At 45.4% G+C, this 27,435-nt stretch overlaps 1 protein-coding gene across 1 annotated transcript in view; it reads right to left on the bottom strand.

Annotated features, from left to right (window-relative positions):
• Nucleotides 1-27,107, bottom strand: part of LOC128950602 (large neutral amino acids transporter small subunit 2-like) — a gene marked incomplete at both ends in the record, with an annotated part of 32,731 nt that extends 5,624 nt beyond the window's left edge. The window contains 11 exon segments of the mRNA XM_054295467.1: nt 82-121; nt 2,121-2,299; nt 5,846-5,995; nt 6,846-6,942; nt 10,896-10,999; nt 14,698-14,821; nt 16,641-16,794; nt 20,227-20,352; nt 23,917-24,068; nt 26,902-26,951; nt 26,953-27,107. Of these exon segments, the coding sequence (XP_054151442.1) occupies nt 82-121; nt 2,121-2,299; nt 5,846-5,995; nt 6,846-6,942; nt 10,896-10,999; nt 14,698-14,821; nt 16,641-16,794; nt 20,227-20,352; nt 23,917-24,068; nt 26,902-26,951; nt 26,953-27,107 (1,331 nt within the window).
• Nucleotides 27,108-27,435: the final 328 nt, after the last annotated feature.

The following is a 27,435-nucleotide window of genomic DNA, read 5'->3' as shown; positions in this document are numbered from 1 at the left end:
GTCCTCGCAGGGGGGGGGGAGGGGGGCTTGAGGGGCTCGGGGGAGGGGGCGGGGCCACCCTCGGCCCCGCCCCCCGGGTACACGACCAATAGGAGGCGCTGCCCGAACCGCGTCACGCGCGCTGGGGGGGGAGGGGAAAACAAAAAACAAAATAAAAATTAAAAAAAAAATTAAATAAAATAAAAACAAAGAATTTGGGTGAGGTTCCACTAAAAAAATTCAGAAATTTCGTTAAATCCGCCCCAAAATCCCCCTCAAAATCCCCCCAAAATCCGCTTTAAATATTCCCAAAGCGGCCCCAAATTCATGTAAAATCCACCCCAAATCTGAATCTTTCCAAATTCACACAAACTTCCCCAAATCCCTCCCAAACTTCCGAAAAACTCCTGTAACATCCCGAAAATCCGCTTTAAATGTTTCCCCCCCAAACCATCCCAAATTCGCATAAAACCCACCCCAAATACCAATTTTTTTTTTCTAAATTCCTCCTAAATTTCCCCAAAATCCCACTTAAACCCGCCCAAACCCCAATCAAAGCCCCCCAAACCCCATTAAAACCCCCCAAATCCCATTCAAACCCCCCAAAACCCCCTCAAATTCCCCCAAAATCCCATTCAAACCCCCCAAAATCCCATTTAAACAACCCCCAAACCCCCATTAAAACCCCCCCAAACCCCAAAATATCACCCCAAACGCATTCAATTCCCCCCAAACCCCCTCAAATTCCCCCAAAACCCCCCAAACCCCATCAAACCCCCCACCCCCCAAACCCCCCCAACCCAACCCCCCCCAACCCCATCAACCCCCCAAACCCCATTCAAACCCCCCCAAACCCCATACAACCCCCCCAACCCATAACCCCCCAACCCATCAAACCCCCCCAAAATCCCCTCAAACCCCCCAAAACCCCCTCAAATTCCCCAAAATCCCATCAAACCCCTCCAAACCCCATTCAAACCCCCCCAAAATCCCATTCAAACACCCCCAAACCCCATTCAAACCCCCCAAAATGCCATTCAAACCCCCCAAATTTTCCCATTCAAACCCCCCAAAATCCCACTCAAACCCCCCAAACCCCATTCAAACCCCACTCACAACCCCCCAAAATCCCCTCAAACCCCCCAAAATCCCCTCAAACCCCCCAAACCCCATTCAAACCCCCCCAAACCCCATTTAAACCCCCCCAAACCCCCTCAAACCCCCCCAAATCCCAATCAAACCCCCCCCAAAATCCCCTTCAGACCTCCAAATCCCCATTCAAACCCCCCCAAAATCCCCTCAAACCCCCCAAACCCCCATTCAAACCCCCCCAAACCCCATTCAAACCCCCCCAAAATCCATTTAAACCCCCCAAAATCCCGATAAAACCCCCCCAAACCCCATTCAAGCCCCCAAACCCCATTCAAACCCCCCAAATCCCATTCAAACCCCCCCAAACCCCCCAAACCCCATTCAAACCCCCCAAATCCCAATCAAACCCCCCCAAACCCCATTCAAACCCCCCCAAACCCCCCAAACCCCATTCAAACCCCCCCAAAACCCCATTCAAACCCCCCCAAACCCCCTCAAACCTCCCCAAACCCCATTCAAACCCCCCCAAATCCCATTCAAACCCCCCAAACCCCATTCAAACCCCCCCAAACCCCATTCAAACCCCCCCAAACCCCCCAAACCCCATTCAAACCCCCCCAAACCCCATTCAAACCCCCCAAAATCCCATTCAAACCCCCCAAACCCCATTCAAACCCCCCCAAACCCCATTCAAACCCCCTCAAACCCCCCCAAATCCCATTCAAACCCCCCCAAATCCCATTCAAACCCCCCCAAACCCCCCCAAACCCCATTCAAACCCCCCCAAACCCCATTCAAACCCCCCAAAATCCCGATAAACCCCCCCAAAATCCCCTTCAGACCCCCAAATCCCCCTTAAACCCCCAAACCCCATTCAAACCCCCCAAACCCCATTCAAACCCCCCAAACCCCCCAATACCCCATTCAAACCCCCCAAACCCCCCCAAACCCCATAAAACCCCCCCCAAACCCCACTCAAACCCCCCAAACCCCCCAAACCCCATTCAAACCCCCCAAACCCCCCCAAACCCCCCCGAAAACCCCCTCACCCCATGGCGCTCTGGATGCCGGGGGGCCGGGGTCCCCCCCGGAGGCACAGCAGGTACACGGGGGCGCCGGTGGCCGCCACGGCCAGGCCGACGCCGCACACGAGCGGCTCCGACCACACCGAGAAGGCCAGGAGGGCCCCCCAGAAGAGCAGGTACACGGCCGGGAACGCCAGGTGCACCTGCGCGTCGGGGTTCGGGGGGCGTTTTGGGGTGACATTTGGAGTTTGGGGAGGTTTCAGAGGATTTGGGGTGGTTTTGAGGGGGTTTGAGGGGGTTTTGGGGGGGTTTGGGGGGGGTTTGGGGGGATTTGGGGAGGTTTGAGGGGGTTTTGGGGTGGTTTGAGGGGGTTTTGGGGGGGTTTTGAGGGGGTTTTGGGGGGATTTGGGGCGGTTTGAGGGGGTTTTGGGTGGTTTTGAGGGGGTTTGAGGGGGTTTTGAGCGGGTTTGGGGGGGTCTTGGGGAGGTTTGGGGGGGTCTTGGGGAGGTTAAATGAGGATTTGGGGAGGTTTGAGGGGGTTTCGGGGGGGTTTGGGGGGGTCTTGGGGAGGTTAAATGAGGATTTGGGGAGGTTTTGGGGGGGTTTTGGGGGGATTTGGGGGAGCTTTGAGGGGGTTTTGGGGGGATTTGGTGGGGTTTGGGGGGAGGATTGAGTGGATTTGGGGGGGGTTTGAGGGGGTTTGTGGAGGTTTGAGGGGGTTTTGGGGGGGTTTGGGGAGGTTTGGGGGGGTCTAAAGGGGATTTGGGGGGTTTGGGGGCGTTTGGGGGGGGTTTGGGGGGGTTTGGGGAGGTTTGGGGGGGTTTGGGGAGATTTTGGGGGGGTTAAATGAGGATTTGGGGATGTTTGAGGGGGTTTGAGGGGGTTTTGGGGGGATTTGGGGGGGTTTTGGGGGGATTTGGGGAGGTTTGGGGGGGTCTAAAGGGGATTTGGGGGGTTTGGGGGTTTCGGGGGGATTTGGGGAGGTTTGAGGGGGTTTCGGGGGGATTTGGGGGGGTCTTGGGGAGGTTAAATGAGGATTTGGGGAGTTTGAGGGGGTTTGAGGGGGCTTTGGGGAGGTTTTGGGGGGGTTTGGGGGTATTTGGGGGGTTTTGAGCGGGTTTGGGGGGGTTTGGGGAGGTTTGGGGGGGTTAAATGAGGATTTGGGGATGTTTGAGGGGGTTTGAGGGGGTTTTGGGGGATTTGGGGGGGTTTTGGGGGGATTTGGGGAGGTTTGGGGGGGGTCTAAAGGGGATTTGGGGGGTTTTGGGGGCGTTTGGGGGGGGTTTGGGGGGGTTTGGGGAGGTTTTGGGGAGGTTAAATGAGGATTTGGGGAGGTTTTGGGGGGGTTTCGGGGGGATTTGGGGAGGTTTGGGGAGGTTTGGGGGGGTCTAAAGGGGATTTGGGGGGTTTGGGAGGTTTGAGGGGGGATTTGGGGAGGTTTGGGGGCGTTTGGGGGGGGTTTGGGGGGGTCTTGGGGAGGTTAAATGAGGATTTGGGGAGGTTTGAGGGGGTTTTGGGGGGGTTTGGGGAGGTTTGAGGGGGGTTTGGGGGGATTTGGGGCGGTTTGAGGGGGGTTTGGTGGGGGTTTGGGGAGGTTTGGGGGGGTTTGGGGAGGTTAAATGAGGATTTGGGGAGGTTTGAGGGGGTTTTGGGGGGTTTGAGGGGGGTTTTGGGGAGGTTTGAGGGGGTTTTGGGGAGGTTTTGGGGGGGTTTGGGGAGGTTTGGGGGGGTCTTGGGGAGGTTAAATGAGGATTTGGGGAGGTTTGAGGGGGTTTTGAGGGGGTTTTGGGGGGGTTTGGGGCGGTTTGAGGGGGTTTTGGGGTGGTTTTGAGGGGGTTTGAGGGGGTTTTGAGCGGGTTTGGGGGGGTCTTGGGAGGTTTGGGGGGGTCTTGGGGAGGTTAAATGAGGATTTGGGGAGGTTTGAGGGGGTTTCGGGGGGATTTGGGGAGGTTTTGGGGAGGTTAAATGAGGATTTGGGGAGGTTTTGGGGGGGTTTGAGGGGGTTTTGGGGGGGTTTTGGGAGGTTTGAGGGGGTTTTGGGGAGGTTTTGGGGGGGTTTGGGGGCGTTTGGGTGAGGTTTGGGGGAGGATTGAGTGGATTTGGGTGGGTTTTTGGGGGGGTTTGGGGGTCTAGAGGGGGTTTTGGGGTGGTTTGAGGGGATTTGAGGGGGTTTGGGGGCGTGGGAATGGTGTGGGGCGGCGTTTGGAGTGTGGATTTTTTTTGTGAATGGGAGGCGCGGGAATTCCGCGGGAGCGGCCATAGTAGTAACTTTCATGAATGGGGGGGGGGGGGCGTGGGAACTACGTAGACGCATTTGCGGTGCTCGCTTTTATGAATGGGGAGCGTGGGAATGGCGTGGGGGGGTGTTTGGAGTGCGATTTTTTTATGAATGGGAGCGTGGGGAATTCTACAGGGGCATCTGTAGTAATCAATTTTATGAATGGGGGGCGTGGCAATTTTGTGGGGGGTGTTGGTAGTAAGATTATTTTATGAATGGAGAGCACGGGAATTCACTGAGGGACGTTTGGGACTGTGATTTTTTGTGAATGGCGAGCATGGAAATTAACTAGGGAGTGTTTGCAGTGAGATTTTTTATGAATGGGGTGCGTGGGAATTCTATAGGGACATTTGTAGTGATCAATTTTATGAATGGGGTGCGTGGGAATTCTATAGGGGCATTTGTAGTGATCAATTTTATGAATGGGGTGCGTGGGAATTCTGTAGGGGCATTTGTAGTGATCAATTTTATGAATGGGGGGGGCGTGGGAATTCTGTAGGGGGCGTTCGTAGTCACAATTTTTATCAATGGGGGCGTGGGAATTAACCCGGGAGCGTTTGCAGCGATTGTTTTTATGAATGGGGAGCGTAGGAATCCTGCAGGGGGCGCGGTTTCGGTGAATGGGGGCGGAGCTTGGCGTGGGAATGGATTAATTTTATGAATGGGGGGAGCGTGGGAATCCACCAGGGGGGCGTGGTTAGAGCACAAAAGGGGGCGTGGTTTAACCATAAAAGGGATAGAATTTGAGACCTAAAGTGGGCGTGGTTTAGGGTACAAAGTGGGTGTAGTTTAAGCACAAAAGGGGCGTGGCTTAGCCATAAAAGGAACGTCATTTGAGACATAAAGTGGGCGTGGTGTGGTGGCAAAGTGGGCGTGGTTACAGCTCAAAAGGGGCGTGGTTTAGGACCAAAAGTGGGCGTGGTTTCAGGTCCAAAGTGGGTGTGGTTTAAGCTCAAAAGGGGCGTGGTTTGAGACATAAAGCGGGCGTGGTTAAGGGTACAAAGTGGCCGTGGTTGAAGCTCAAAGTGGGCGTGGTTTAGAGACATAAAGTGGGCGTGGCTTAACCATAAAGGGAACGACATTTAAACATAAAGTGGGCGTGGCTTAGTGTCCAAAGTGGGCGTGGCTTAGCCATAAAAGGAACTACGTTTGAGACATAAAGTGGGCATGGCTTTAGGCCCAAAGTGGGCGTGGCTAAACAGCGAAAGGGGCGTGGTTTCAGTCTCAAAGTGGGCGTGGTTTAACCATAAAAGGCACAGCATTTGAGACACAAAGTGGGCGTGGTTTGCTGCCCAAAGTGGGCGTGGCTTCACCATTAGGTGCCTCGTATTTCACACGCAAAGCGGGCGTGGTTTAACAGCCAAAGCGGGCGTGGTTTAACAGCCAAAGCGGGCGTGGTTTAACAGCCAAAGCGGGCGTGGTTTATCAGCCAAAGCGGGCGTGGTTTATCAGCAAAGTGGGCGTGGCCTACCTTGATGGGGCGTGGCAGTTGGGGCTCCCTCCAGCGGAGCAGCACCAGCCCGGCCACGGTGACGCCGTACCAGAGGTAATTAACGAAGCCCACGTAATTAATGAGCGTGTAGATGTCGCCGGTCACCAGCATCAGCAGCGTGGACGCGCACTGGGGGCGGGGCTCCCGTCAGGACACGCCCACCCGGGGACACGCCCGCCCATTTCCCCGCCAATTTTTAACCCCTTCCGGACCAGATTTTTACCCCTTTTACCCGTTTTTTAAACCACTTCCGGCGTTTTCCACCCATTTTTCAGCTGTTTTTAACCATTTTTCAGCCGGTTTCCACCCGCGTTTTTAACCCTTTCCTCTCCCATTTTTTAACCCAATCTTCACCCAAATTTTAACCCTTTCTTAACCCCATTTTTAATCAATTTTTACACCAGTTTTTACCCAAATTTCCACCAACCTTTAACCCAGTTTTCCCCCGTTTTAGACCAGGTTTTAACGCTTTTTTTTGCCGCTGCAAAAATTTTTTTCAACCCAGTTTTCATCCATTTTTCCACCCAATTTTCCCCCATTTTTCACCCAGATTTTAACCTTTTCTTCCCCAAGTTTTACCAATTTATAACCAATTTTTACCCACTTTTAACCCAATTTTTAACCCTTTCTTAAAGCAATTTCCACCCATTTTTAACCCATTTTTTACCCCACTTTTCACCAGACTTTAACCCATTTTTTACCAATTTTTGGCCATTTTTCGTCAATTTTTCCATCTATTCCCAATCAAAATTTTAATCCACTTTTTATCCATTTTTCGGAATATTTTTAACCCTTTTCCTACCATTTTTAGCCCTTTAGGACCCAATTTTTAACCCTTTCCTACCTGATTTTAACCCTTTCCTAACTCATTTCTCCCCCGTTTTTCGCACCGTTTCTCGCCCGATTTTCCCCATTTTTTTTTTGTTTTTCCCCGTTTTTTCCCGATTTCCCGGTTTTCAGCCCCATTTCGGTGTCTCACGGTGACGAGCAGGGCGGGGACGGGGGTGTGGCGCCGCAGGTGGATCATGGCGAGCAGCGCCGGCAGCTGCCCCTCGCGGGCGCCCGCGTAGAACAGCCTGGTGACGTCATCGGGGGGCGGGGCCACCGCGGGGTGACGTCATCGGAGGCGTGGTCACAGCAAGGGTGATGTCATCGGGGGCGTGGTCACAGCAAGGGTGATGTCATGGTGGGCGTGGCCATGGCGGGGTGATGTCATGGTGGGCGTGGTCACAGGAAGGGTGATGTCATGGTGGGCGTGGTCACGGCGGGGTGATGTCATCGGGGGCGTGGTCACACCAACGGTGATGTCATGGTGGGCGTGGTCACGGTGGTGGTGATGTCATGGTGGGCGTGGTCACATGTAGAGGGTGTCATGGTAGGCGTGGTCGCAGGCAGATGATGTCATGGTGGGCGTGGTCACAGGCAGATGATGTCATTGGGGGCATGGTCACAGCAAGGGTGATGTCATGGTGGGCGTGGTCACGGCGGTGGTGATGTCATGGTGGGCGTGGTCACAGGCAGATGATGTCATGGTGGGCGTGGTCACAGCGGTGCGATGTCATAGTGGGCGTGGTCACAGGCAGATGATGTCATGGTGGGCGTGGCCATGGCGGGGTGATGCAATGGTGGGCGTGGTCACAGGTAGATGATGTCATGGTAGGCGTGGTCACGGTGGGATGATGAAATTGTGGGCGTGGTCACAGCGGTGGCGATGTCATGGTAGGCGTGGTCACAGGTAGATGATGTCATGGTAGGTGTGGTCACAGGCAGATGATGTCATGGTGGGCGTGGTCACAGGTGGATGATATCATGGTAGGCGTGGTCACCACGGGGTGATGTCATGGTGGGCGTGGTCACGGTGGTGGTGATGTCATGGTGGGCGTGGTCACGGTGGAATGATGCCATTGTGGGCGTGGTCACAGGCAGATGATGTCATGGTGGGCGTGGTCACAGGTAGATGATGTCATGGTGGGCGTGGTCACAGGCAGATGATGTCATGGTAGGCGTGGTCACAGGCAGATGATGTCATGGTGGGCGTGGTCACAGCGGTGGTGATGTCATGGTAGGCGTGGTCACGGTGGAGTGATGCAATTGTGGGCGTGGTCACGGCGGTGGTGATGTCATGGTGGGCGTGGTCACGATGAGGGGATGATGTCATGGGGGAAATGAACGGGGAGAAATGAGGGGAAAATGGGAAAATCTGGGGGGGGGGAAATTTTGGGGATTTTGAGCAAAATTGGGAGGTTTTGGGTGAGATCCGGGGGGATTTCGGAATTTGGGGAATTTGTGGAAAAGAAAAAGGAGAAAATTCAGGGAATTTTGGGGGGAAATTGGGGAATTTGGAAGGAAAAATTCGGAGGGAAAATTGGGGGAGTTTTGGGAAAATTGTGGGATTTTGGGAAATTTAGGGTTTCTGACCTGGAGCAGGTGAAGAGAGGTTTGGGAAAGGGAAATTTGGGGTAAAAATGGACAAATTTGAGGAAAAAATGACTGGAAAATGACCAAAAAAATGGCGAAAAAATCAGGAAAAATTGGGGAAAATTCCAGGGATTTTGGGGAAATTTTGGGAATTTGGGGATTTTGGTGTTTCTCACCTGGAGCAGGTGAAGAAGGAAATTACAGGGAAAGAAAATCACAAATTTGATGGAAAAACGACCAAAAATGATCAAAAAATGGGGAAAAATCGGAAAAAAATCGGGAAAATTTGGGGAAAATTGTGGGAATTTTGGGGAAATGTTGGGAATTTGGGGATTTTGGTGTTCCTGACCTGGAGCAGGTGAAGAAGGAAATTACAGGGAAAGAAAATCACAAATTTGATGGAAAAACGACCAAAAATGACCAAAAAATGGGGGAAAATCGGAAAAAAATCGGGAAAAATTGGGGAAAATTGTGGGAAATTTGGGGAAATTTTGGGAATTTGGGGATTTTGGTGTTTCTCACCTGGAGCAGGTGAAGATGGAAATTAGAGGGGAAAAAAAATCCGAAATTTGATGGAAAAATGACCAAAAATGACCAAAAAATGGGGAAAAATCGGAAAAAAATGGGGAAAAATTGGGGAAAATTGTGGGAATTTTGGGGAAATTTTGGGAATTTGGGAATTTCGGGGTCTCTGACCTGGAGCAGGTGAAGAGGGAAATTAGAGGGGAAAAAAAATCAGAAATTTGATGGAAGAACGACCAAAAATGATCAAAAAATGGGGGAAAATCGGAAAAAAATCGGGAAAAATTGGGGAAAATTGTTGGAATTTTGGGGAAATTTTGGGAATTTGGGAATTTCGGGGTTTCTCACCTGGAGCAGGTGAAGAAGGAAATAAGAGGGGAAAAAAAATCCGAAATTTGATGGAAAAATGACCAAAAATGACCAAAAAATGGGGAAAAATCGGAAAAAAATGGGGAAAAATTGGGGAAAATTGTGGGAAATTTGGGGAAATTTTGGGAATTTGGGGATTTTGGTGTTTCTCACCTGGAGCAGGTGAAGAAGGAAATTAGAGGGGAAAAAAAATCAGAAATTTGATGGAAAAACGACCAAAAATGACAAAAAAATGGGGAAAAATCGGAAAAAAATGGGGAAAAATTGGGGAAAATTGTGGGAATTTTGGGGAAATGTTGGGAATTTGGGAATTTTGGGGTTCCTGACCTGGAGCAGGTGAAGAAGGAAATTAGAGAGGAAAAAAAATCAGAAATTTGATGGAAAAATGACCAAAAGTGATCAAAAAATGGGGAAAAATCGGAAAAAAATGGGGAAAAATTGGGGAAAATTGTGGGAATTTTGGGGAAATGTTGGGAATTTGGGAATTTTGGTGTTTCTGACCTGGAGCAGGTGAAGAAGGAAATTACAGGGAAAGAAAATCACAAACTTGATGGAAAAACGACCAAAAATGACCAAAAAATGGGGAAAAATCGGAAAAAAATGGGGAAAAATTGGGGAAAATTGTGGGAAATTTGGGGAAATTTTGGGAATTTGGGGATTTTGGTGTTTCTCACCTGGAGCAGGTGAAGAAGGAAATAAGAGGGGAAAAAAAATCCGAAATTTGATGGAAAAACGACCAAAAATGACCAAAAAATGGGGAAAAATCGGAAAAAAATGGGGAAAAATTGGGGAAAATTGTGGGAATTTTGGGGAAATGTTGGGAATTTTGGAATTTGTGAATTTCCTGACCTGGAGCAGGTGAAGAGGGGGTTGGGAAGGGGAAATTTGGGGTAAAAATGGAGAAATTTGAGGAAAAAATGACTGGAAAATGACCAAAAAAATGGCGAAAAAATCGGGAAAAACTGGGGAAAATTGTGGGAATTTTGGGGAAATGTTGGGAATTTGGGGATTTTTGGGTTTCTGACCTGGAGCAGGTGAAGAAGGAAATTAGAGGGGAAAAAAATCCGAAATTTGATAGAAAAATGACCAAAAATGACCAAAAAATGGGGAAAAATCGGAAAAAAATCGGGAAAAATTGGGGAAAATTGTGGGAATTTTGGGGAAATGTTGGGAATTTGGGAATTTTGGTGTTTCTGACCTGGAGCAGGTGAAGAAGGAAATTACAGGGAAAGAAAATCACAAATTTGATGGAAAAACGACCAAAAATGACCAAAAAATGGGGAAAAATCGGAAAAAAATCGGGAAAAATTGGGGAAAATTGTGGGAATTTTGGGGAAATGTTGGGAATTTGGGAATTTCGGGGTCTCTGACCTGGAGCAGGTGAAGATGGAAATTAGAGGGGAAAGAAAATCACAAATTTGATGGAAAAACGACCAAAAATGATCAAAAAATGGAGAAAAATCGGAAAAAAATGGGGAAAAATTGGGGAAAATTGTGGGAATTTTGGGGAAATGTTGGGAATTTGGGAATTTCGGGGTCTCTGACCTGGAGCAAGTGAAGAGGGACATTAGAGAGAAAAAAAAAATCACAAGTTTGATGGAAAAACGACCAAAAATGACAAAAAAATGAGGAAAAATCGGAAAAAAATCGGGAAAAATTGGGGAAAATTGTGGGAATTTTGGGGAAACGTTGGGAATTTGGGGATTTCGGGGTCTCTGACCTGGAGCAGGTGAAGAGGGAGCCGTTGACGCCGCCGAAGGTGGAGAGAGCCACGGCCAAGGGCATCACCCAGGCCAGGGGGCCCAGAACCTTCTCCCCGAACGTCTGAGGGGGGAAAAATAACAAAAAATTATCAAATTTCCCACGAAAAGCAAAATCCCCAACAAATCCCCAAAGAATTCCCAACAAATTCCCAAAAAACTCCCCCCAAAAATGCCCAATAAACGCCCGAAAGTTAAAAAAAAAACCCCAATAATTCTCCCAAGTCCCAACAGAATCCCCACAAAATTCCCAAAATTTCCCCCGAGAAGTTTCCCAAAAACCCTGAAAAAAAAAAAAATCCCCAAAGAATTCCCAGAAAATCGCCCCAAAAAAAAAAAAAAAAAAAAACAAACTTCTCCCAAATCCCAAAGAATTCCCAAAATCTGCCAACAATTCCCAACAAATCCCAGAAGGACCCAGAGAAATTTTTTAAAAATCCCAAAATTCCTCAAAAAGTCCCAAATTTTCCTCAAAATTCCCGCTTTTTTCCCGGAAAACATCCACATTTTTGCCCCAAAAATCCGTTTTTTTTACCCCGAACGCTCCTTTTATTTCCGCAAATTTTATTTTTTTTCTCTTTTTTTTCCATTTTTTTCCCCATTTTTTCCCTCCTTGCTGTGACCAGGTGAGCCAGAACCTCCAAAATCTCATTATTCCCCATTTTAAAGCATTTTTTCCCCAAATTTCCCCATTTTTCACCCAAATTCCCCATTTTTCACCCAAATTTCCCCATTTTTCACCCAAATTTCCCCATTTTTCACCCAAATTCCCCATTTTTCACCCCAATTTCCCCATTTTTCACCCAAATTTCCCCACTTTTCATCCAAATTCCCCATTTTTCACCCAAATTCCCCATTTTTCACCCAAATTTCCCCATTTTTCACCCAAATTCCCCATTTTTCACCCAAATTCCCCATTTTTCACCCAAATTTCCCCATTTTTCACCCCAATTCCCCATTTTTCACCCAAATTCCCCATTTTTCACCCAAATTCCCCATTTTTCACCCAAATTTCCCAACTTTTCACCCAAATTTCCCCATTTTTCACCCTAATTCCCCATTTTTCACCCAAATTTCCCCATTTTTCACCCAAATTCCCCATTTTTCACCCAAATTCCCCATTTTTCACCCAAATTCCCCATTTTTAACCAAATTCCCCCATTTTTCACCCAAATTTCCCAACTTTTCACCCAAATTCCCCATTTTTCACCCAAATTTCCCCATTTTTCACCCAAATTTCCCAACTTTTCACCCAAATTCCCCATTTTTCACCCAATTTCCCCATTTTTCACCCAAATTTCCGCATTTTTCACCCAAATTTCCCCATTTTTCACCCAAATTTCCCCATTTTTCACCCAAATTCCCCATTTTTCACCCAAATTTCCCCATTTTTCACCCAAATTCCCCATTTTTCACCAAATTTCCCCATTTTTCACCCAAATTTCCCCATTTTTCACCCAAATTTCCCCACTTTTCACCCAAATTCCCCATTTTTCACCCAAATTCCCCATTTTTCACCCAAATTTCCCCATTTTTCACCCAAATTTCCCATTTTTCACCCAAATTCCCCATTTTTCACCCAAATTTCCCCATTTTTCACCCAATTTCCCCATTTTTCACCCCAATTCCCCATTTTTCACCCAAATTCCCCATTTTTCACCTAAATTTCCCCATTTTTCACTGTTTTTACCATTTTTCCCCCAAATTTCACCCAATTTTTTATTTTTCCCCCCGGTGTGCCCAGGCGTGTCCAAACTCTCCAAATTCTCATTTTTAACCCATTTTTTTCACCATCTTTTCCCATTTTTTCACAGCTTTTTCCCATTTTTTCCCCCTAATTTCCTCATTTTTTCCCCAATTTTCACCTAATTTTTTTTGTTTTTTTCACCCAATTTTCCCTTTTTCGCCCCATTTTCCCCTCACCGCGGCCACGGCGTCGCTCTGCAGGATCTCATGGCCGCCAGGTACCCCAAAATCCCCAAAATTCCCATTTTTCACCCCAAAATTCCCATTTTTAACCCCAAAATCCCCATTTTTTACCCATTTTTCCCCCAAATTTCCCCATTTTTTCACTGTTTTTCCCCATTTTTTCCCCAAATTCCACCCAATATTTTTCCTTTTCTCCTCCAGGTGTTTCCAGTTGAGCCCAAACCCCCAAAATCCCCATTTTTACCTAAAAATCCCCATTTTTACCCCATTTTCCCCCCAAATTTCCCCAATTTTTTGGAGTTTTCTCCGTCCGGGTGTAGCCAAGCCCCCCAAATTCCCCATTTTACCCCAAATTTTCTCATTTTTCACCCTTTTTTCCCCAGTTTTTCACCCAAATTTTCTCATTCTTTCCCCATTTGCCCCCTCCAGGTGCGACTCCAAAAATTCCCCATTTTTTCCCCAAATTTCCCCGTTCTTTCTTCGTTTTTTCCCATTTTTTCCCGAATTTTTTTTCTTTTCTCCCCCAGGTGTGCCCAGGTTCCCCAGGTGTGCCCAAACCCCCATTTTTAAGTCCAATTTCCCCACTTTTTACCCATTTTTTACCCCAAAATCCCCATTTTTAACCCCAAAATCCCCATTTTTTACCCCAAAATCCCCATTTTTAACCCTAAAATCCCCATTTTTAACCCTAAAATCCCCATTTTTTCACCGATTTTTCCGGTTTTTTCACCAAATTTCCCCTTTTTCGCCCCATTTTCCCCTCACCGCGGCCACGGCGTCGCTCTGCAGGATCTCATGGCCGCCAGGTACCCCAAAATCCCCATTTTTAACCCTAAAATCCCCATTTTTAACCCCAAAATCCCCAGTATTAACCCTAAAATCCCCATTTTTAACCCCAAAATCCCCATTTTTAACCCTAAAATCCCCATTTTTAACCCCAAAATCCCCATTTTTAACCCTAAAATCCCCATTTTTAACCCCAAAAATCCCCATTTTTAACCCCAAAATCCCCATTTTTAACCCTAAAATCCCCATTTTTTCACCGATTTTCCTCGTTTTTTCGCCGTTTTTTCCCAAATTTTCACTTTTTTCCCCCAAATTTTTGGCTTTTCCCCCTCACCACGGCCACGGCGTCGCTCTGCAGGATCTCCCCGGGGCTCATGGCCGCCAGGTACCCCAAAATCCCCATTTTTAACCCCAAAATCCCCATTTTTAACCCTAAAATCCCCATTTTTAAGCCTAAAATCCCCATTTTTAACCCCAAAATCCCCATTTTTTCACCGATTTTTCCCGTTTTTTCACCAAATTTCCCCTTTTTCGCCCCATTTTCCCTCACCACGGCCACGGCGTCGCTCTGCAGGATCTCATGGCCGCCGGGTACCCCAAAATCCCCATTTTTAACCCCAAAATCCCCAGTATTAACCCTAAAATCCCCATTTTTAACCCTAAAATCCCCATTTTTAACCCTAAAATCCCCATTTTTTCACCGATTTTTCCGGTTTTTTCACCAAATTTCCCCTTTTTCGCCCCATTTTCCCCTCACCGCGGCCACGGCGTCGCTCTGCAGGATCTCATGGCCGCCAGGTACCCCAAAATCCCCATTTTTAACCCCAAAATCCCCATTTTTAACCCTAAAATCCCCATTTTTAACCCTAAAATCCCCATTTTTAACCCCAAAATCCCCATTTTTAACCCCAAAATCCCCATTTTAACCCTAAAATCCCCATTTTTAACCCCAAAATCCCCATTTTTTCACCGATTTTCCTCGTTTTTTCGCCGTTTTTTCCCAAATTTTCACTTTTTTCCCCCAAATTTTTGGCTTTTTCCCCTCACCACGGCCACGGCGTCGCTCTGCAGGATCTCCCCGGGGCTCATGGCCGCCAGGTACGCCACGTTGGCCGCCACGTACAGGAACGTCACCAGCGGGATGGAGATGGAGATGGCCAAGGGCAAATTCCTGGAAAACGGCGCCGAAAACGCCAAAATCCACCAAAACCGCCCCAAAATCCACCAAAACCGCCCCAAAATCCACCTCGGGCCGGCCCCGAAACCCAAAAATCCAAGTTTTTAACCCCAAATCCCCGTTTTCAACCCAATTTTCCCCATTTTTTACCCAATTTTCCTCACTTTTTACCCAATTTTCCCCATTTTTAACCCAATTTTCCCCATTCTTTACCCAATTTTCCCCATTTTTTACCCAATTTTCCCCATTTTTAATCCAATATTCCCCATTTTTTCACCATTTTTTTCCCCTTTTTTTCACCATTTTTTCCCCTTTATTTTCAGTGTTTTCTCCCCCCAGCTGTGCCCAGGTACCCCAAAATCCCCATTTTTAACCCTAAAATCCCCATTTTTAACCCCAAAATCCCCATTTTTAACCCCAAAATCCCCACTTTTAACCCCAAATCCCCATTTTGAACCCCAAATCCCCATTTTTAACCCCAAAATCCCCATTTTGAACCCCAAATCCCCATTTTTAACCCCAAAATCCCCATTTTTAACCCCAAATCCCCATTTTTAACCCCAAATCCCCATTTTTCACCCCAAAATCCCCATTTTTAACCCCAAAATCCCCATTTTTAACCCCAAAACCCCCATTTTTAACCCCCAAATCCCATTTTTAACCCCAAAATCCCCATTTTTAACCCCAAATCCCCATTTTTAACCCCCAAATCCCATTTTTAACCACAAAATCCCCATTTTTAACCCCCAAATCCCCATTTTTAACCCCAAAATCCCCATTTTTAACCCCAAAATTCTCATTCCTAACCCCAAAATCCCCATTTTTCACCCCAAAATCCCCATTTTTTACCCCAAAATTCCCATTTCTTCACCATTTTTTCCACATTTTTCTCCCATTTTTTCATCTTTTATTTTTCATTTCCCACCCAAATTTCCTCATTTTTTCACATTTTTTTCCCTTTTTTTCCCCATTTTTTTCCCCTCCCGGATGCCCCAAAATTCCCATTTTTTTTCCTCCTTTTTTTTTTTTTCATTTTTTCCCCATTTTCCACCCAAATTTTCTCATTTTTCCACCATTTTTTTTCTCATCTTTCCATTCCCGGGTGTGCCCAAATCCCCATTTTTAATTCCAATTTTCTCCTTTTTTTTCCCCATTTTTAACCCAAATTTCCCCATTTTTTCACCGTTTTTTCCCATTTTTTTCCCATTTTCCCATCCCAGGTACCCCAAAATTCCCACTTTTTCCTCCTTTTTTTTTTCTCTTTTTTTCTGCATTTTTCACCCAAATTTTCTCATTTTTCCACCATTTTTCCACCTTTTTTTTCCTCATTTTTTCCCATTTTTCCCCTTCCAGCTGTGCCCAAATCCCCATTTTCAATTCCAATTTTCTCCATTTTTAACCCGAATTTTCTGCTTTTTTCCCCATTTTTCACCCAAATTTTCTCATTTTTCCACCATTTTTTCCTCATTTTTCCCCTCCCAGCTGTGCCCAAATCCCCATTTTTAATCCAAATTTTCTCCAATTTTTTCCCCATTTTTACCCCAAATTTCCCCATTTTTTCCCCGTTTTTCCCCATTTTTTCACCGATTTTCCCCATTTTTTTTTTCTTTTTTCCCAATTTCCCCGTTTTTCGCCCCAATCCTCACCTCTGGGGCTCCACCGGCTCCTCGGTGACGCAGCTGAGGATGCCCGGGTGTCCCAAAATTCCCATTTTTACCCCAAATTTCCCCATTTTTTCCCCATTTCTTCACCGATTTTCCCCATTTTTTTTTTCTTTTTTCCCAATTTCGCCGTTTTTCGCCCCAATCCTCACCTCTGGGGCTCCACCAGCTCCTCGGTGACGTAGTTGAGGAAGTTCCATCCCCCGTAGGCGAAGGATCCCTGCAGGCAGGCCAGGAACAGAGGCCCCGCCCCCGGCTCCGCCCACCAGGAAAACGCCTGCGAGGGGCGGAGCCAGAAATGCTCACCTGGGACAGGTAAGAACCAAAAAAAATCACATTTTTTTAGCAATTCTTAGGGATTTTTTACCTTTTTTCCAGGGTTTTTTCCAATTTTTTTGCGATTTTTTTCCGATATTTTTCCGCGTTTTTTTTTCCCATCTTTTGCCAGGATCTTTTCCCAACTTTTAACGGATCTCTCTCCAATTTTTAAATTCTTTTTTCATTTCTTGAGGGTTTCATCCAATTCTTATTCATCTTTATCGAGTTCGTGAGCTTTAACCAATCTTTCACAATCTTTAACCGGCTTTTTTGCCATTTTTTAATTTTTTCCCCCATTTTTTCCCTCCACTTTTCCTCCCCATTTTCTTCCTCTTTTCCCTCACTTTTTCCCATAAATCCCCAACTTTTTTCTGTTTTTTCCCTTTTCCCAAGTTTTTTCCCTTTTTCCCCCCTTTTTCCCCTCATTTTTCCCATAATCCCATTCTTTCTCAAGTCTTTCCCAATTTTTCCCCAATTTTTTCCCATTTTTCCCCATTTCCCAGGCAGGAACAGAGGCCCCGCCCCCGGCGCCGCCCACCAGGAAAACAGAGGCCCCGCCCCCGGCTCCGCCCACCTGCGAGGGGCGGAGCCAGAAATGCTCACCTGGGACAGGGGAAAAACAAAAACATTTGGGAAAAAATCAGGAAAAAATTGGAAAAAAATTTGGATTTTTTAGCGATTTTTTGCCATTTTTTACGGCTTTTTTTCCGTTTTTTTTTTTTTTCCAATTTTTTTTCCGTTTTTTTTTTCAGGAATTTTTCCCAAATTTTTTCCCAAAATTTTGGTGATTCAAAAATGCTCTTAAATTATTTTTATTGATTTTTAAAATTTTAATTAGTTCTTTAAGATTTTAAATTAAAAAAAATTTCAATACTTTCTCCTATTTCTTCCTGATTTTTCTCCGATTTTTTTCCCCATTTTTCCCCCCCATTTTTTTCTCAAAAAAACCCACTTTTTCCTGAGGCTTTTTTCCCCATTTTTCTCCCATATTTTCCGCACATTTTGCCCCAATTTTTCCCAATTTTTTCCTGATTTTTCCCCATTTCCAGGCAGGAACAGGGGCCCCGCCCCCGGCTCCGCCCACCAGGAAAACGCCTGCGAGGGGCGGAGCCAGAAATGCTCACCTGGGACAGGGGAAAACCAAAAAATTTGGGACAAAATCAGGAAAAAAATTGGAAAAAAATTTGGATTTTTTAGCGATTTTTTGCCATTTTTTAGCGACTTTTTTTTTGTTTTATTCGAATTTTTTTTCCCTTTTTTTTCAGGTTTTTTCCCCAATTTCTTCCTAATCTTTTGGCGATTTAAAAATATTTTAAAGTTATTTCTATTGCTTTTAAGGTTTTAATACATTTATAACCATTTTTAACTTTTCCAACGGAAATTTCCGATTTTCACCCATTTTTTTCTGATTTTTCTCCGATTTTTTTTCCCCATTTTTCCCCCTATTTTCTCCACATTTCCCCCATTTTTTTCGCAAAGAACCCAATTTTTCCTGAGGCTTTTCCCCCCATTTTCCCCCCATTTTCCCCATTTATTTTCCCAAAATCCCATTTTCCCCCGCCTTTCCCATTCTTTGCCCCCTGAAATCCAATTTTTTCCCAGTTTTTCTCTATTTTTTCCCGATTTTCCTGGTTTTTCCCCCATTTCCCCGGCTCGCGAGGGGCGGAGCCAGAAATGCTCACCTGGGCAGGGAAAAACAAAAAAAAAAAAATCCCATTTTCCACCCCATTTTTCCCCAAATCCACTTTTATCCCTATTTCCCCTCATTTTTCCCCTATTTCAACCCCCCCGAAACTTTCCGGATTTTACCTTCCAAACCTCCTCTTTTTTTTCCCAAAATCCCATTTTTTTTTCCCAAAAAATTTCGTTTACTCCAAACTTTTCCTGGGGCTTTTCCCCCTTTTCTTCTCCCCCATTTTTCCTCTCCCCAATCCCATTTTTTCCCCGAGTTCCTTCCCTTAATAATCTCCATTTTTCCCAAAAATCACCTTTTTTTTCCCCGCCGTTTTTCCTTTTTTTTTTGGTTTTTTTTCCATTTTCTCCCCAACAAACTCAATTTTTCCCCATTTCCCTCCCAAATCCCTGAGGGTTTTTTACCTATTTTCCCCCCCAAATCCCTTCTTTTCCCCTGCTGTCTATATTTTTGCCCAAAATTTGGGTTTTTTGCCCCATTTTTATCTCACCCCTGGCGATCAGCTCCATTCCTCCCCAGTTTCCCCTTTTTTCCCCCCAAATTCCTGATTTTCCTCAGCTTTTTTTCCCATTTTTCCCCAAAATCCCCCCAATTTTCTCCCTTTTCCCCAACTTTTCCTTATTTTTCCCTTTTTCCCCTCCCTTTTTTCCCCAAACTCCCTTTTATTCCCCATTTCCCCCAATTTTCTCCTCTTTTTCTCCACTTTTTCCTCATTTTTTCCCCTTTTCTCCCCATTTTCCCAAAATCCCCTTTCTACCTATTTTTTCCACCGATTTTTCCCAATTCTCCCTCTTTTTTCCCAATTTCCCCCCCATTTTCCTCCAAAAAATCTCATTATTCCCCCCATTTCCCCCTTTTACTGCTCCCCCATTTTTCCCAAAAATCTCATTATTTCCCCCAATTTCCCCTTTATTTCCCCCCTTTTTTTCCCCATTCCTCCCCTTTTTTTTCCCCAAAACCCTGAATTTTTTATTTTTGCCCAAAATCTGGGGTTTTTGCCCCATTTTTATCTCATCCCCGGCGCCCACGATCACCGCCAGCTCCTTTTCGGGGCATTTTTTTACCAATTTTCTGCAATTCCTCCCCAATTTTTCCCTTTTTTCCCCCAAATTTACTTTTCCCTTGTTTGTCACCCATTTCTCGAAAATAATTCCGTTTTCCCACCCTAAAATCCCAATTATTTTCCCCAAATTTTTCCCCATTCTGCCCCAGCTCCCCTCTTTTCTTTACCTTTTTTCCCCCTTTTCCCCCAAATTCTTCAAGTTCTCCCCCCAAATCCCATTTATCGCCATTTTCCCGTGTTTTTACCCCAATTTTCCCCCCAAATCCCTGCTTCTTTGACTCTTCCCCATTTTTCGTTTTCTTACCCCAAAATCCTTTTTCCCTCTGTATTTTCACCTATTTTTCCCCAAAACCCTGTGGTTTTTCCCCGATTTTACCCCCGTTTATCTCCCTGTTTTCCCCCAATTTTCCCTCCGCTATTTATTTGCTTTTCCCCATTTTTTCCTGATTTTCCCCCATTTTTTTCCCCAAATCCTTTTTTTATTTTTTCCTCGGTGCTTTTCCTCTTCTCGAATTCCGGGGGTTTCTTCCTGGTTTTTTCCCCCATTTTTGCCCCCCCCAAACCCCCGTTTTTCCCCCCAAAACCCCCGTTTTTCCCCCCAAAACCCCCGTTTTTCCCTCGTTTTTGCCCAAAATTTGGGTTTTTTGCCCCATTTTCGTCTCACCCCTGGCGATGAGCACGGCGCCGGCGCCCACGATCAGCGCCAGCGCCAGCAGCTTCCCCGCCGTGAACACGTCCTGCACCCGCGTGGCCCAGCGCACGCTGCGGCAGTTCACCCACGTCAGCAGCACTGGGAATGGGATTTGGGGGGAAAAATGGGGATTTTGGGAAAAAAAAACGGGGATTTTTGGTGAAAAAATGGGGATTTTAGGTGAAAAAATGGGGATTTTAGGGGTTAAAATGGGGATTTGGGGGGATTTTAGGGGTTACAATGGGATTTAAAGGTTAAAATGGAATTGAAGGGGGCTCAGGTAAATGCAGGTGAAGTTTGGGTGGAAAAAAGGAGATTTTGGGAAAAAAACGGGGATTTTTGGTGAAAAAATGGGGATTTTAGGGCAAAAAACGGAGATTTTGCGGGGATTTTAAGGGTTAAAATGGCATTTTAGGGGTTAAAATTGAAGTGAAAGACGGCTGGGTGAGCTCAGGTGAAAATTCGGGGTGAAAAATGGGGATTTTGGGAAAAAAAAACGGGATTTTTGGTGAAAAAATGGGGATTTTAGGGGTTAAAATGGGGATTTGGGGGGGATTTTAGGGGTTACAATGGGATTTAAAGGGTTAAAATGGAATTGAAGGGGGCTCAGGTAAATGCAGGTGAGGTTTGGGTGAAAAAAAGGAGATTTTGGGAAAAAAACCCGGGGATTTTAGGTGAAAAAAACGGAGGTTTTAGGTGAAAAAATGGGGATTTTGGGGCAATAAATGGAGATTTGGCGGGGATTTTGAGGGTTAAAATGGCATTTTAGGGGTTAAAATTGAAATGAAAGATGGCTGGGTGAGCTCAGGTGAAAATTTGGGGTGAAAAATGGTGATTTTGGGAAAAGAAATGGGGGATTTTCGGTGAAAAAACGGGGATGTTTGGTGAAAAAATGGGGGATTTTAGGGCAAAAAATGGGGATTTGGGGGGGATTTTAGGGGTTACAATGGGATTTAAAGGGTTAAAATGGAATTGAAGGGGGCTCAGGTAAATGCAGGTGAGGTTTGGGTGAAAAAAGGAGATTTTGGGAAAAAACGGGGATTTTTGGTGAAAAAATGAGAATTTTAGGGCAAAAATTGCAGATTTTAAGGGTTCAAATGGGGTTTTAAGGGTTAAAAATGGGGATAAACGGGAGCCAGATCAGACCAGGCAGGGGGGAAGAGGTTAAAATTGGGGTCATTTTGGGGTAAAAAATGCAGGTTTTGGAAAGAGTGGGGATTCTTGGTGAAAAAATGGGGATTTTAGGGGTTAAAATGGGGATTTGGGGGGGATTTTAGGGGTTACAATGGGATTTCAAGGGTTAAAATGGAATTGAAGGGGGCTCAGGTAAATGCAGGTGAGGTTTGGGTGAAAAAAGGAGATTTTGGGAAAAAAACCCGGGGATTTTAGGTGAAAAAACGGAGGTTTTTGGTGAAAAAATGGGGATTTTGGGGCAAAAAACGGAGATTTTGCGGGGATTTTAAGGGTTAAAATGGCATTTTAGGGGTTATAAATTGAAGTGAAAGATGGCTGGGTGAGCTCAGCTGAAAATTTGGGGTGAAAAATGGGGATTTTGGGAAAAAAAACGGGGACTTTTGGTGAAAAAATGGGGATTTTAGGGCAAAAAACGGAGATTTTGCGGGGATTTTGAGGGTTAAAATGGCATTTTAGGGGTTAAAAATTGAAATGAAAGACGGCTGGGTGAGCTCAGGTGAAAATTCGGGGTGAAAAATGGGGATTTTGGGAAAAGAAATGGGGATTTTCGGTGAAAAAACGGGGATTTTTGGTGAAAAAACGGGGATTTTAGGGCAAAAATTGCAGATTTTAGGGGTTAAAATGGGGTTTAAGGGTTAAAAATCGGGGATAAACGGGAGCCAGATCAGACCAGGCAGGAAGAGGTTAAAATTGGGGTCATTTTGGGGTAAAAAATGCAGGTTTTGGAAAGAGTGGGGATTCTTGGTGAAAAAATGGGGATTTTAGGGGTTAAAATGGGGATTTTGGGAACACGTCCTGCACCCGCGTGGCCCAGCGCACGCTGCGGCAGCTCAGCCACGTCAGCAGCACCGGGAATGGAATTTGGGGGGAAAAATGGGATTTTGGGAAAAAAAACGGGGATTTTTGGTGAAAAAACGGGGATTTTAGGGCAAAAAACGGAGATTTTGCGGGGATTTTAAGGGTTAAAATGGCATTTTAGGGGTTAAAATTGAAGTGAAAGACGGCTGGGTGAGCTCAGGTGAAAATTCGGGGTGAAAAATGGGGATTTTGGGAAAAGAAATGGGGATTTTTGGTGAAAAAACGGGGATTTTAGGTGAAAAAACGGGGATTTTAGGGCAAAAATTGCAGATTTTAGGGGGTTAAATGGGGTTTTAAGGGTTAAAAATGGGGATAAACGGGAGCCAGATCAGACCAGGCAGGAAGAGGTTAAAATTGGGGTCATTTTGGGGTAAAAAATGCAGGTTTTGGGAAAGAGTGGGGATTCTTGGTGAAAAAATGGGGATTTTAGGGGTTAAAATGGAATTTGGGGGGGATTTTAGGGGTTACAATGGATTTAAAGGGTTAAAATGGAATTGAAGGGGGCTCAGGTAAATGCAGGTGAAGTTTGGGTGGAAAAAAGGAGATTTTGGGAAAAAAACCCGGGGATTTTAGGTGAAAAAACGGAGGTTTTAGGTGAAAAAATGAGGATTTTGGGGCAGTAAATGGAGATTTTTTTGTCAAATCTTTTGGGGAATTCTGGCAATTCCAAAATTTTTGGGCATTTTTGGGATCACAAAGGGACACAGCTGAATTTGAGACCAATTTCAAGTCAATTTTGGGTAAATTTTGTTAATTTTCGAGCCGTTCCTCGCCCGTTTTTCGCCGTTTTTTGGCCCTTTTTCGTCATTTTTTCACCGTTTTTTCCCAAATTTTTTTGGGGAAAATTCCCAAACTTTCATGAATTTTGGGATCTCACAGCGACACAGGTGAACCCCAGGTGGATTTGAGGCAAAATCTGGGCCAATTTTGGTCATTTTCGAGCCGTTCCTCGCCCGTTTTTCGCCGTATTTTCATCATTTTTCGGCCGTTTTTCGTCATTTTTTCACCGTTTTTTCCCAAATTTTTTTTGGGAAAAATTCCCAAACTTTCATGAATTTTAGGATCGCTCAGGGACACACATGAGCCTCAGGTGGATTTGAGGCAAAATCTGGGCCAATTTTGGTCATTTCCGAGCCGTTCCTCGCCCGTTTTTCGGCCGTTTTTTGGCCGTTTTTCGTCATTTTTTCACCGTTTTTTCCCAAATTTTTTTTGGGAAAAATCCCCAAACTTTCATGAATTTTGGGATCTCACAGCGACACAGGTGAACCCCAGGTGGATTTGGGGCAAATTTTGGGCCGATTTTGGTCATTTCCGAGCCCTTCCTTCCCCGTTTTTCGCCGTATTTTCATCATTTTTCGGCCGTTTTTTCGTCATTTTTTCACCGTTTTTTCCCAAATTTTTTTGGGGAAAATTCCCAAACTTTCATGAATTTCGGGATCTCTCAGGGACACAGGTGAACCCCAGGTGGATTTGGGGCAAATTTTGGCCAGTTTTGGTCATTTCCGAGCCGTTCCTCGCCCGTTTTTCGGCCGTTTTTTGGCCGTTTTTCGCCGTTTTTTCGCCGTTTTTTCCCAAATTTTTTGGGTTTTCGGGAATTTCGGGGTGACTCACGCAGGCAGGCGGCAGCCAGGACCCTGAGGGCGGCCTCGGGGGTGCCGCAGGTGGGGAAGAGCGGCTGCAGGACGTAGTTGGCGAAGGTGAGCGCGATCACCGCCTGGTTGGTCGGGTAAATCACCAGCACCGAGATCCAGAGCCGCAGGAATCTGGGGCGAAAACCGGGAAATTTGGGAAAATTCAATATTTACGAATAGGCGGAAAGGACGTGGGGAGCGGGAGAAAGGGATCGGGGGAAAAAAAACGGGGCGAAAAAAGGCGGAAAAATGGGGAAATTACGGGAAAAAAAAGAGGTGAAAATCGCGTTAAAATTTTATTAAATTTTGGCCCGAAAATCGCCCTAAAATGCCATAAAATTCTGGCCAAAAAATTCACTAAAATCCCATTAAAATCCTCTAAAATTCCGGCCCAAAAAATTTCCCAAAATCCTCTAAAAATTCCATAAAATTCCAGGCTAAAAATCTCGTAAAATTCCAGTTTAAATACTGCCTAAAATCCCCAAAATTCCCTTTAAGCTCTGGCTTAAAATTCCTGTGAAATCCCATAAAATTATACGCTAAAAATCCCCCCAAAATCCCATAAAATTCCCACCCAAATATCCCCCAAAATCCCATAAAATTCCAGGCTACAAATTCCCTAAAATCCTCTGAAAATCCCATTAAATTCTGCGCTAGAATTTCTATCGAATTCCAGGCTAAAAATTCCCTAAAATCCGATAAAAATCCCCTAAAATTCCAGGCCAAAAACCCCATAAAATTCTGGTCTAAACTTCCAATAAAATCCCATAAAAATCCCATTAAATTCCAGCCTCAAAATTCCCTAAAATCTCAAAAACTTTCAGCACAAAAACTCCCCAAAAATCCCATGAAATTCCGAGAGAGAAATTCCCTGAAATCGCCCCAAAAATCGCCGCCTGAGAAATTCCAAGAAATCCCAAAAATCCCCAAAAGTTCCAACCCAGAATCCCCAAAAAAGTCCCAAAATTTCAGCCAAAAAATTCCCGGAAATTCCACCCCAAAAATAGCAAATTTCCCCCATTTTGTGTCAATTTTCTGCCATTTTGTGTCGATTTTCTGTCATTTTCCCACCACTTTTCGTGAGTTTCCCGCTTATTTTGTGTGGATTTCCTGCTCTTTTATCAATTTCATTTTGGGACAAAATTTGCTAATTTGGGGCTGGAATTTCCGGGAATTTTTAGGCTGAAATTTTGGGAGGAATGGGGAAAACTTGGTAAAAACGGTAAAATTTTGGGGAAAATCGGGAAATTTTGGTATAAATGCGAGAATTTTGGAAAAAATGGTAAAAAATGGTAAAAATGGGGAGATTTCAGTTAAATATTGGGAAATTGTAGGGATAATGGGGGAAAACTTGGTAAAAAAGGTAAAATTTTGGGGAAAATCGGGAAGTTTCAGTAAAAAACCGGGAAATTTTGGTAAAAATGGGGAAATTTCAGTAAAAAACTGTGAAATCTTGGTGAAAATGGGGAAATTTGGAGGAAAAGTGGCTCAAAACCAGCGAATTTTGATCCCAAATGAAACCCACACACAACGGCGGGAAAAGGACGCAAAATGGCGGCAAACCAAGACAAAATGGCGGGAAAAGGAGACAAAATGGCGTCAGGCCAACGCAAAATGGCGGGACACCGACACAAAATGGCGGCAGGCCAAGAGGAAACGGCGGGAAAATTTCATAAAGTGGCAGAAAATCAACAGAAAATGGCAGAAAACTGACACAAAATGGCGGGAGATCGACACAAAATGGCGGCAAGCCAAGACAAAATGGCGGCAAGCCAACCAAAATGGCGGATAATGAACACAAAATGGCGGATAATCAACACAAAATGGCGGATAATGAACACAAAATGGCGGATAATGAACACAAAATGGCGGATAATCAACACAAAATGGCGGATAATCAACACAAAATGGCGGATAATCAACACAAAATGGCGGGAAGTCAACTCAAAATGGCGGCAGGCCAACACAAAATGGCGGGAAGTTGACACAAAATGGCGGATAATCAACACTAAATGACGGATAATCAACACAAACTGCGGATAATCAACACAAAATGGCGGATTTTGCCCAAACCAAGGCGGATTTTGATGCGGATTTTTGGTGATTTTCCCAAATTTTCCGGAATTTTCCCCAACTTTTGCATCGACACAAAACGGAGGATAATCAACAAAAAGGGTGGGAAAAAACAAGCAAAATGGCGGCAAGTTGACACAAAATGGTGGATAATTGACGCAAACTGGTGGGAAGTCAACACAAAATGGCGGGAAGTTGACACAAAATGGTTGATAATCAACACTACATGGCGGATAATCAACACAAAAAGGCAGAAAGTCAACACAAAATGGCGGAAAATCAACACAAAATGGCGGCAGGCCAACACAAAATGGCGGGAAGTTGACACAAAATGGCGGATAATCAACACAAAATAGCGGATAATGAACACAAAATGGTGGATAATCAACACAAACTGGCGGATAATCGACACAAAATGGCGGCAGACCAACACAAAATGGCAGGAAGTTGACACAAAATGGTGGATAATCAACACAAAATGGCGGGAAGTCGACACAAAATGGCGGCAAGTTGACACAAAATGGCAGATAATCAACACAAACTGGCGGATAATCAACACAAAATGGCGGCAGACCAACACAAAATGGCAGGAAGTTGACACAAAATGGCGGATAATCAACACAAAATGGTGGATAATCAACACAAAATGGCGGATAATCAACACAAACTGGCGGATAATCAACACAAAATGGCGGATAATCAACACAAAATGGCGGCAAGTTGACACAAACTGGCGGATAATCAACACAAACTGGGAGATAATCAACACAAACTGGCGGATAATCAACGCAAAACGGCGGCTTTCGCCCAAACCGTGGCGGATTTTGCCGGGGATTTTTGGCGATTTCCCCGTTTTTTCCCGGTTTTTTTCCGGAATTTTCCCCAGCCTTACCCGACGAGGGGCCCGAAGGCGTGCGCCACGTAGGCGTAGTCGCCGCCGGGGGCGGGGCAGGGCCACGCCCAGCTCGGCGTAGCACAGCGCGCCCACGGCCGTCACCGCCCCCGACAGGCCCCAGATGAGCAGCGCCGGCCCCGCGGCCCCCGAGTGCGCCAGGACCCCGCGCGGCGCCACGAAAATCCCCGAGCCGATGATGTTACCTGTGGGAAAAATCCAGATTTTAGGGAAAAAATCGCGATTTTGGGAGAAAAACGGGGAAAAATCCGGATTTTTTGGGGGGGTTTTGGGGAGAAAAATTGGGATTTTTTAGGGGTTTTTACGGGAAAAAAATGAAATTTTTGAGGCGTCTTGGGGGGGAAAAAAATCTTAATTTCTACGGGAAAAAATAAAAAAAAATGGAGGTTTTTTTAGGGTTTTGCGGGGGAAATTGGGATTTTTGGGGGGTTTTTAGGGTGAAAAAATTGGGATTTTTTTACGGGAAAAAAATTGGATTTTTTAAATGGGTTTTTTGAGGAAAATGGGAATTTG

Source organism: Melozone crissalis, unplaced genomic scaffold, assembly GCF_028551555.1.
Source record: "Melozone crissalis strain CALT ecotype California unplaced genomic scaffold, PUWL_Pcris_2 ptg000761l_1, whole genome shotgun sequence".
NCBI classification, from domain to species: domain Eukaryota; kingdom Metazoa; phylum Chordata; class Aves; order Passeriformes; family Passerellidae; genus Melozone; species Melozone crissalis.
The sequence above is the reverse complement of the archived record's forward strand: the minus strand, read 5'-3'. Positions and strand labels throughout refer to the sequence as shown.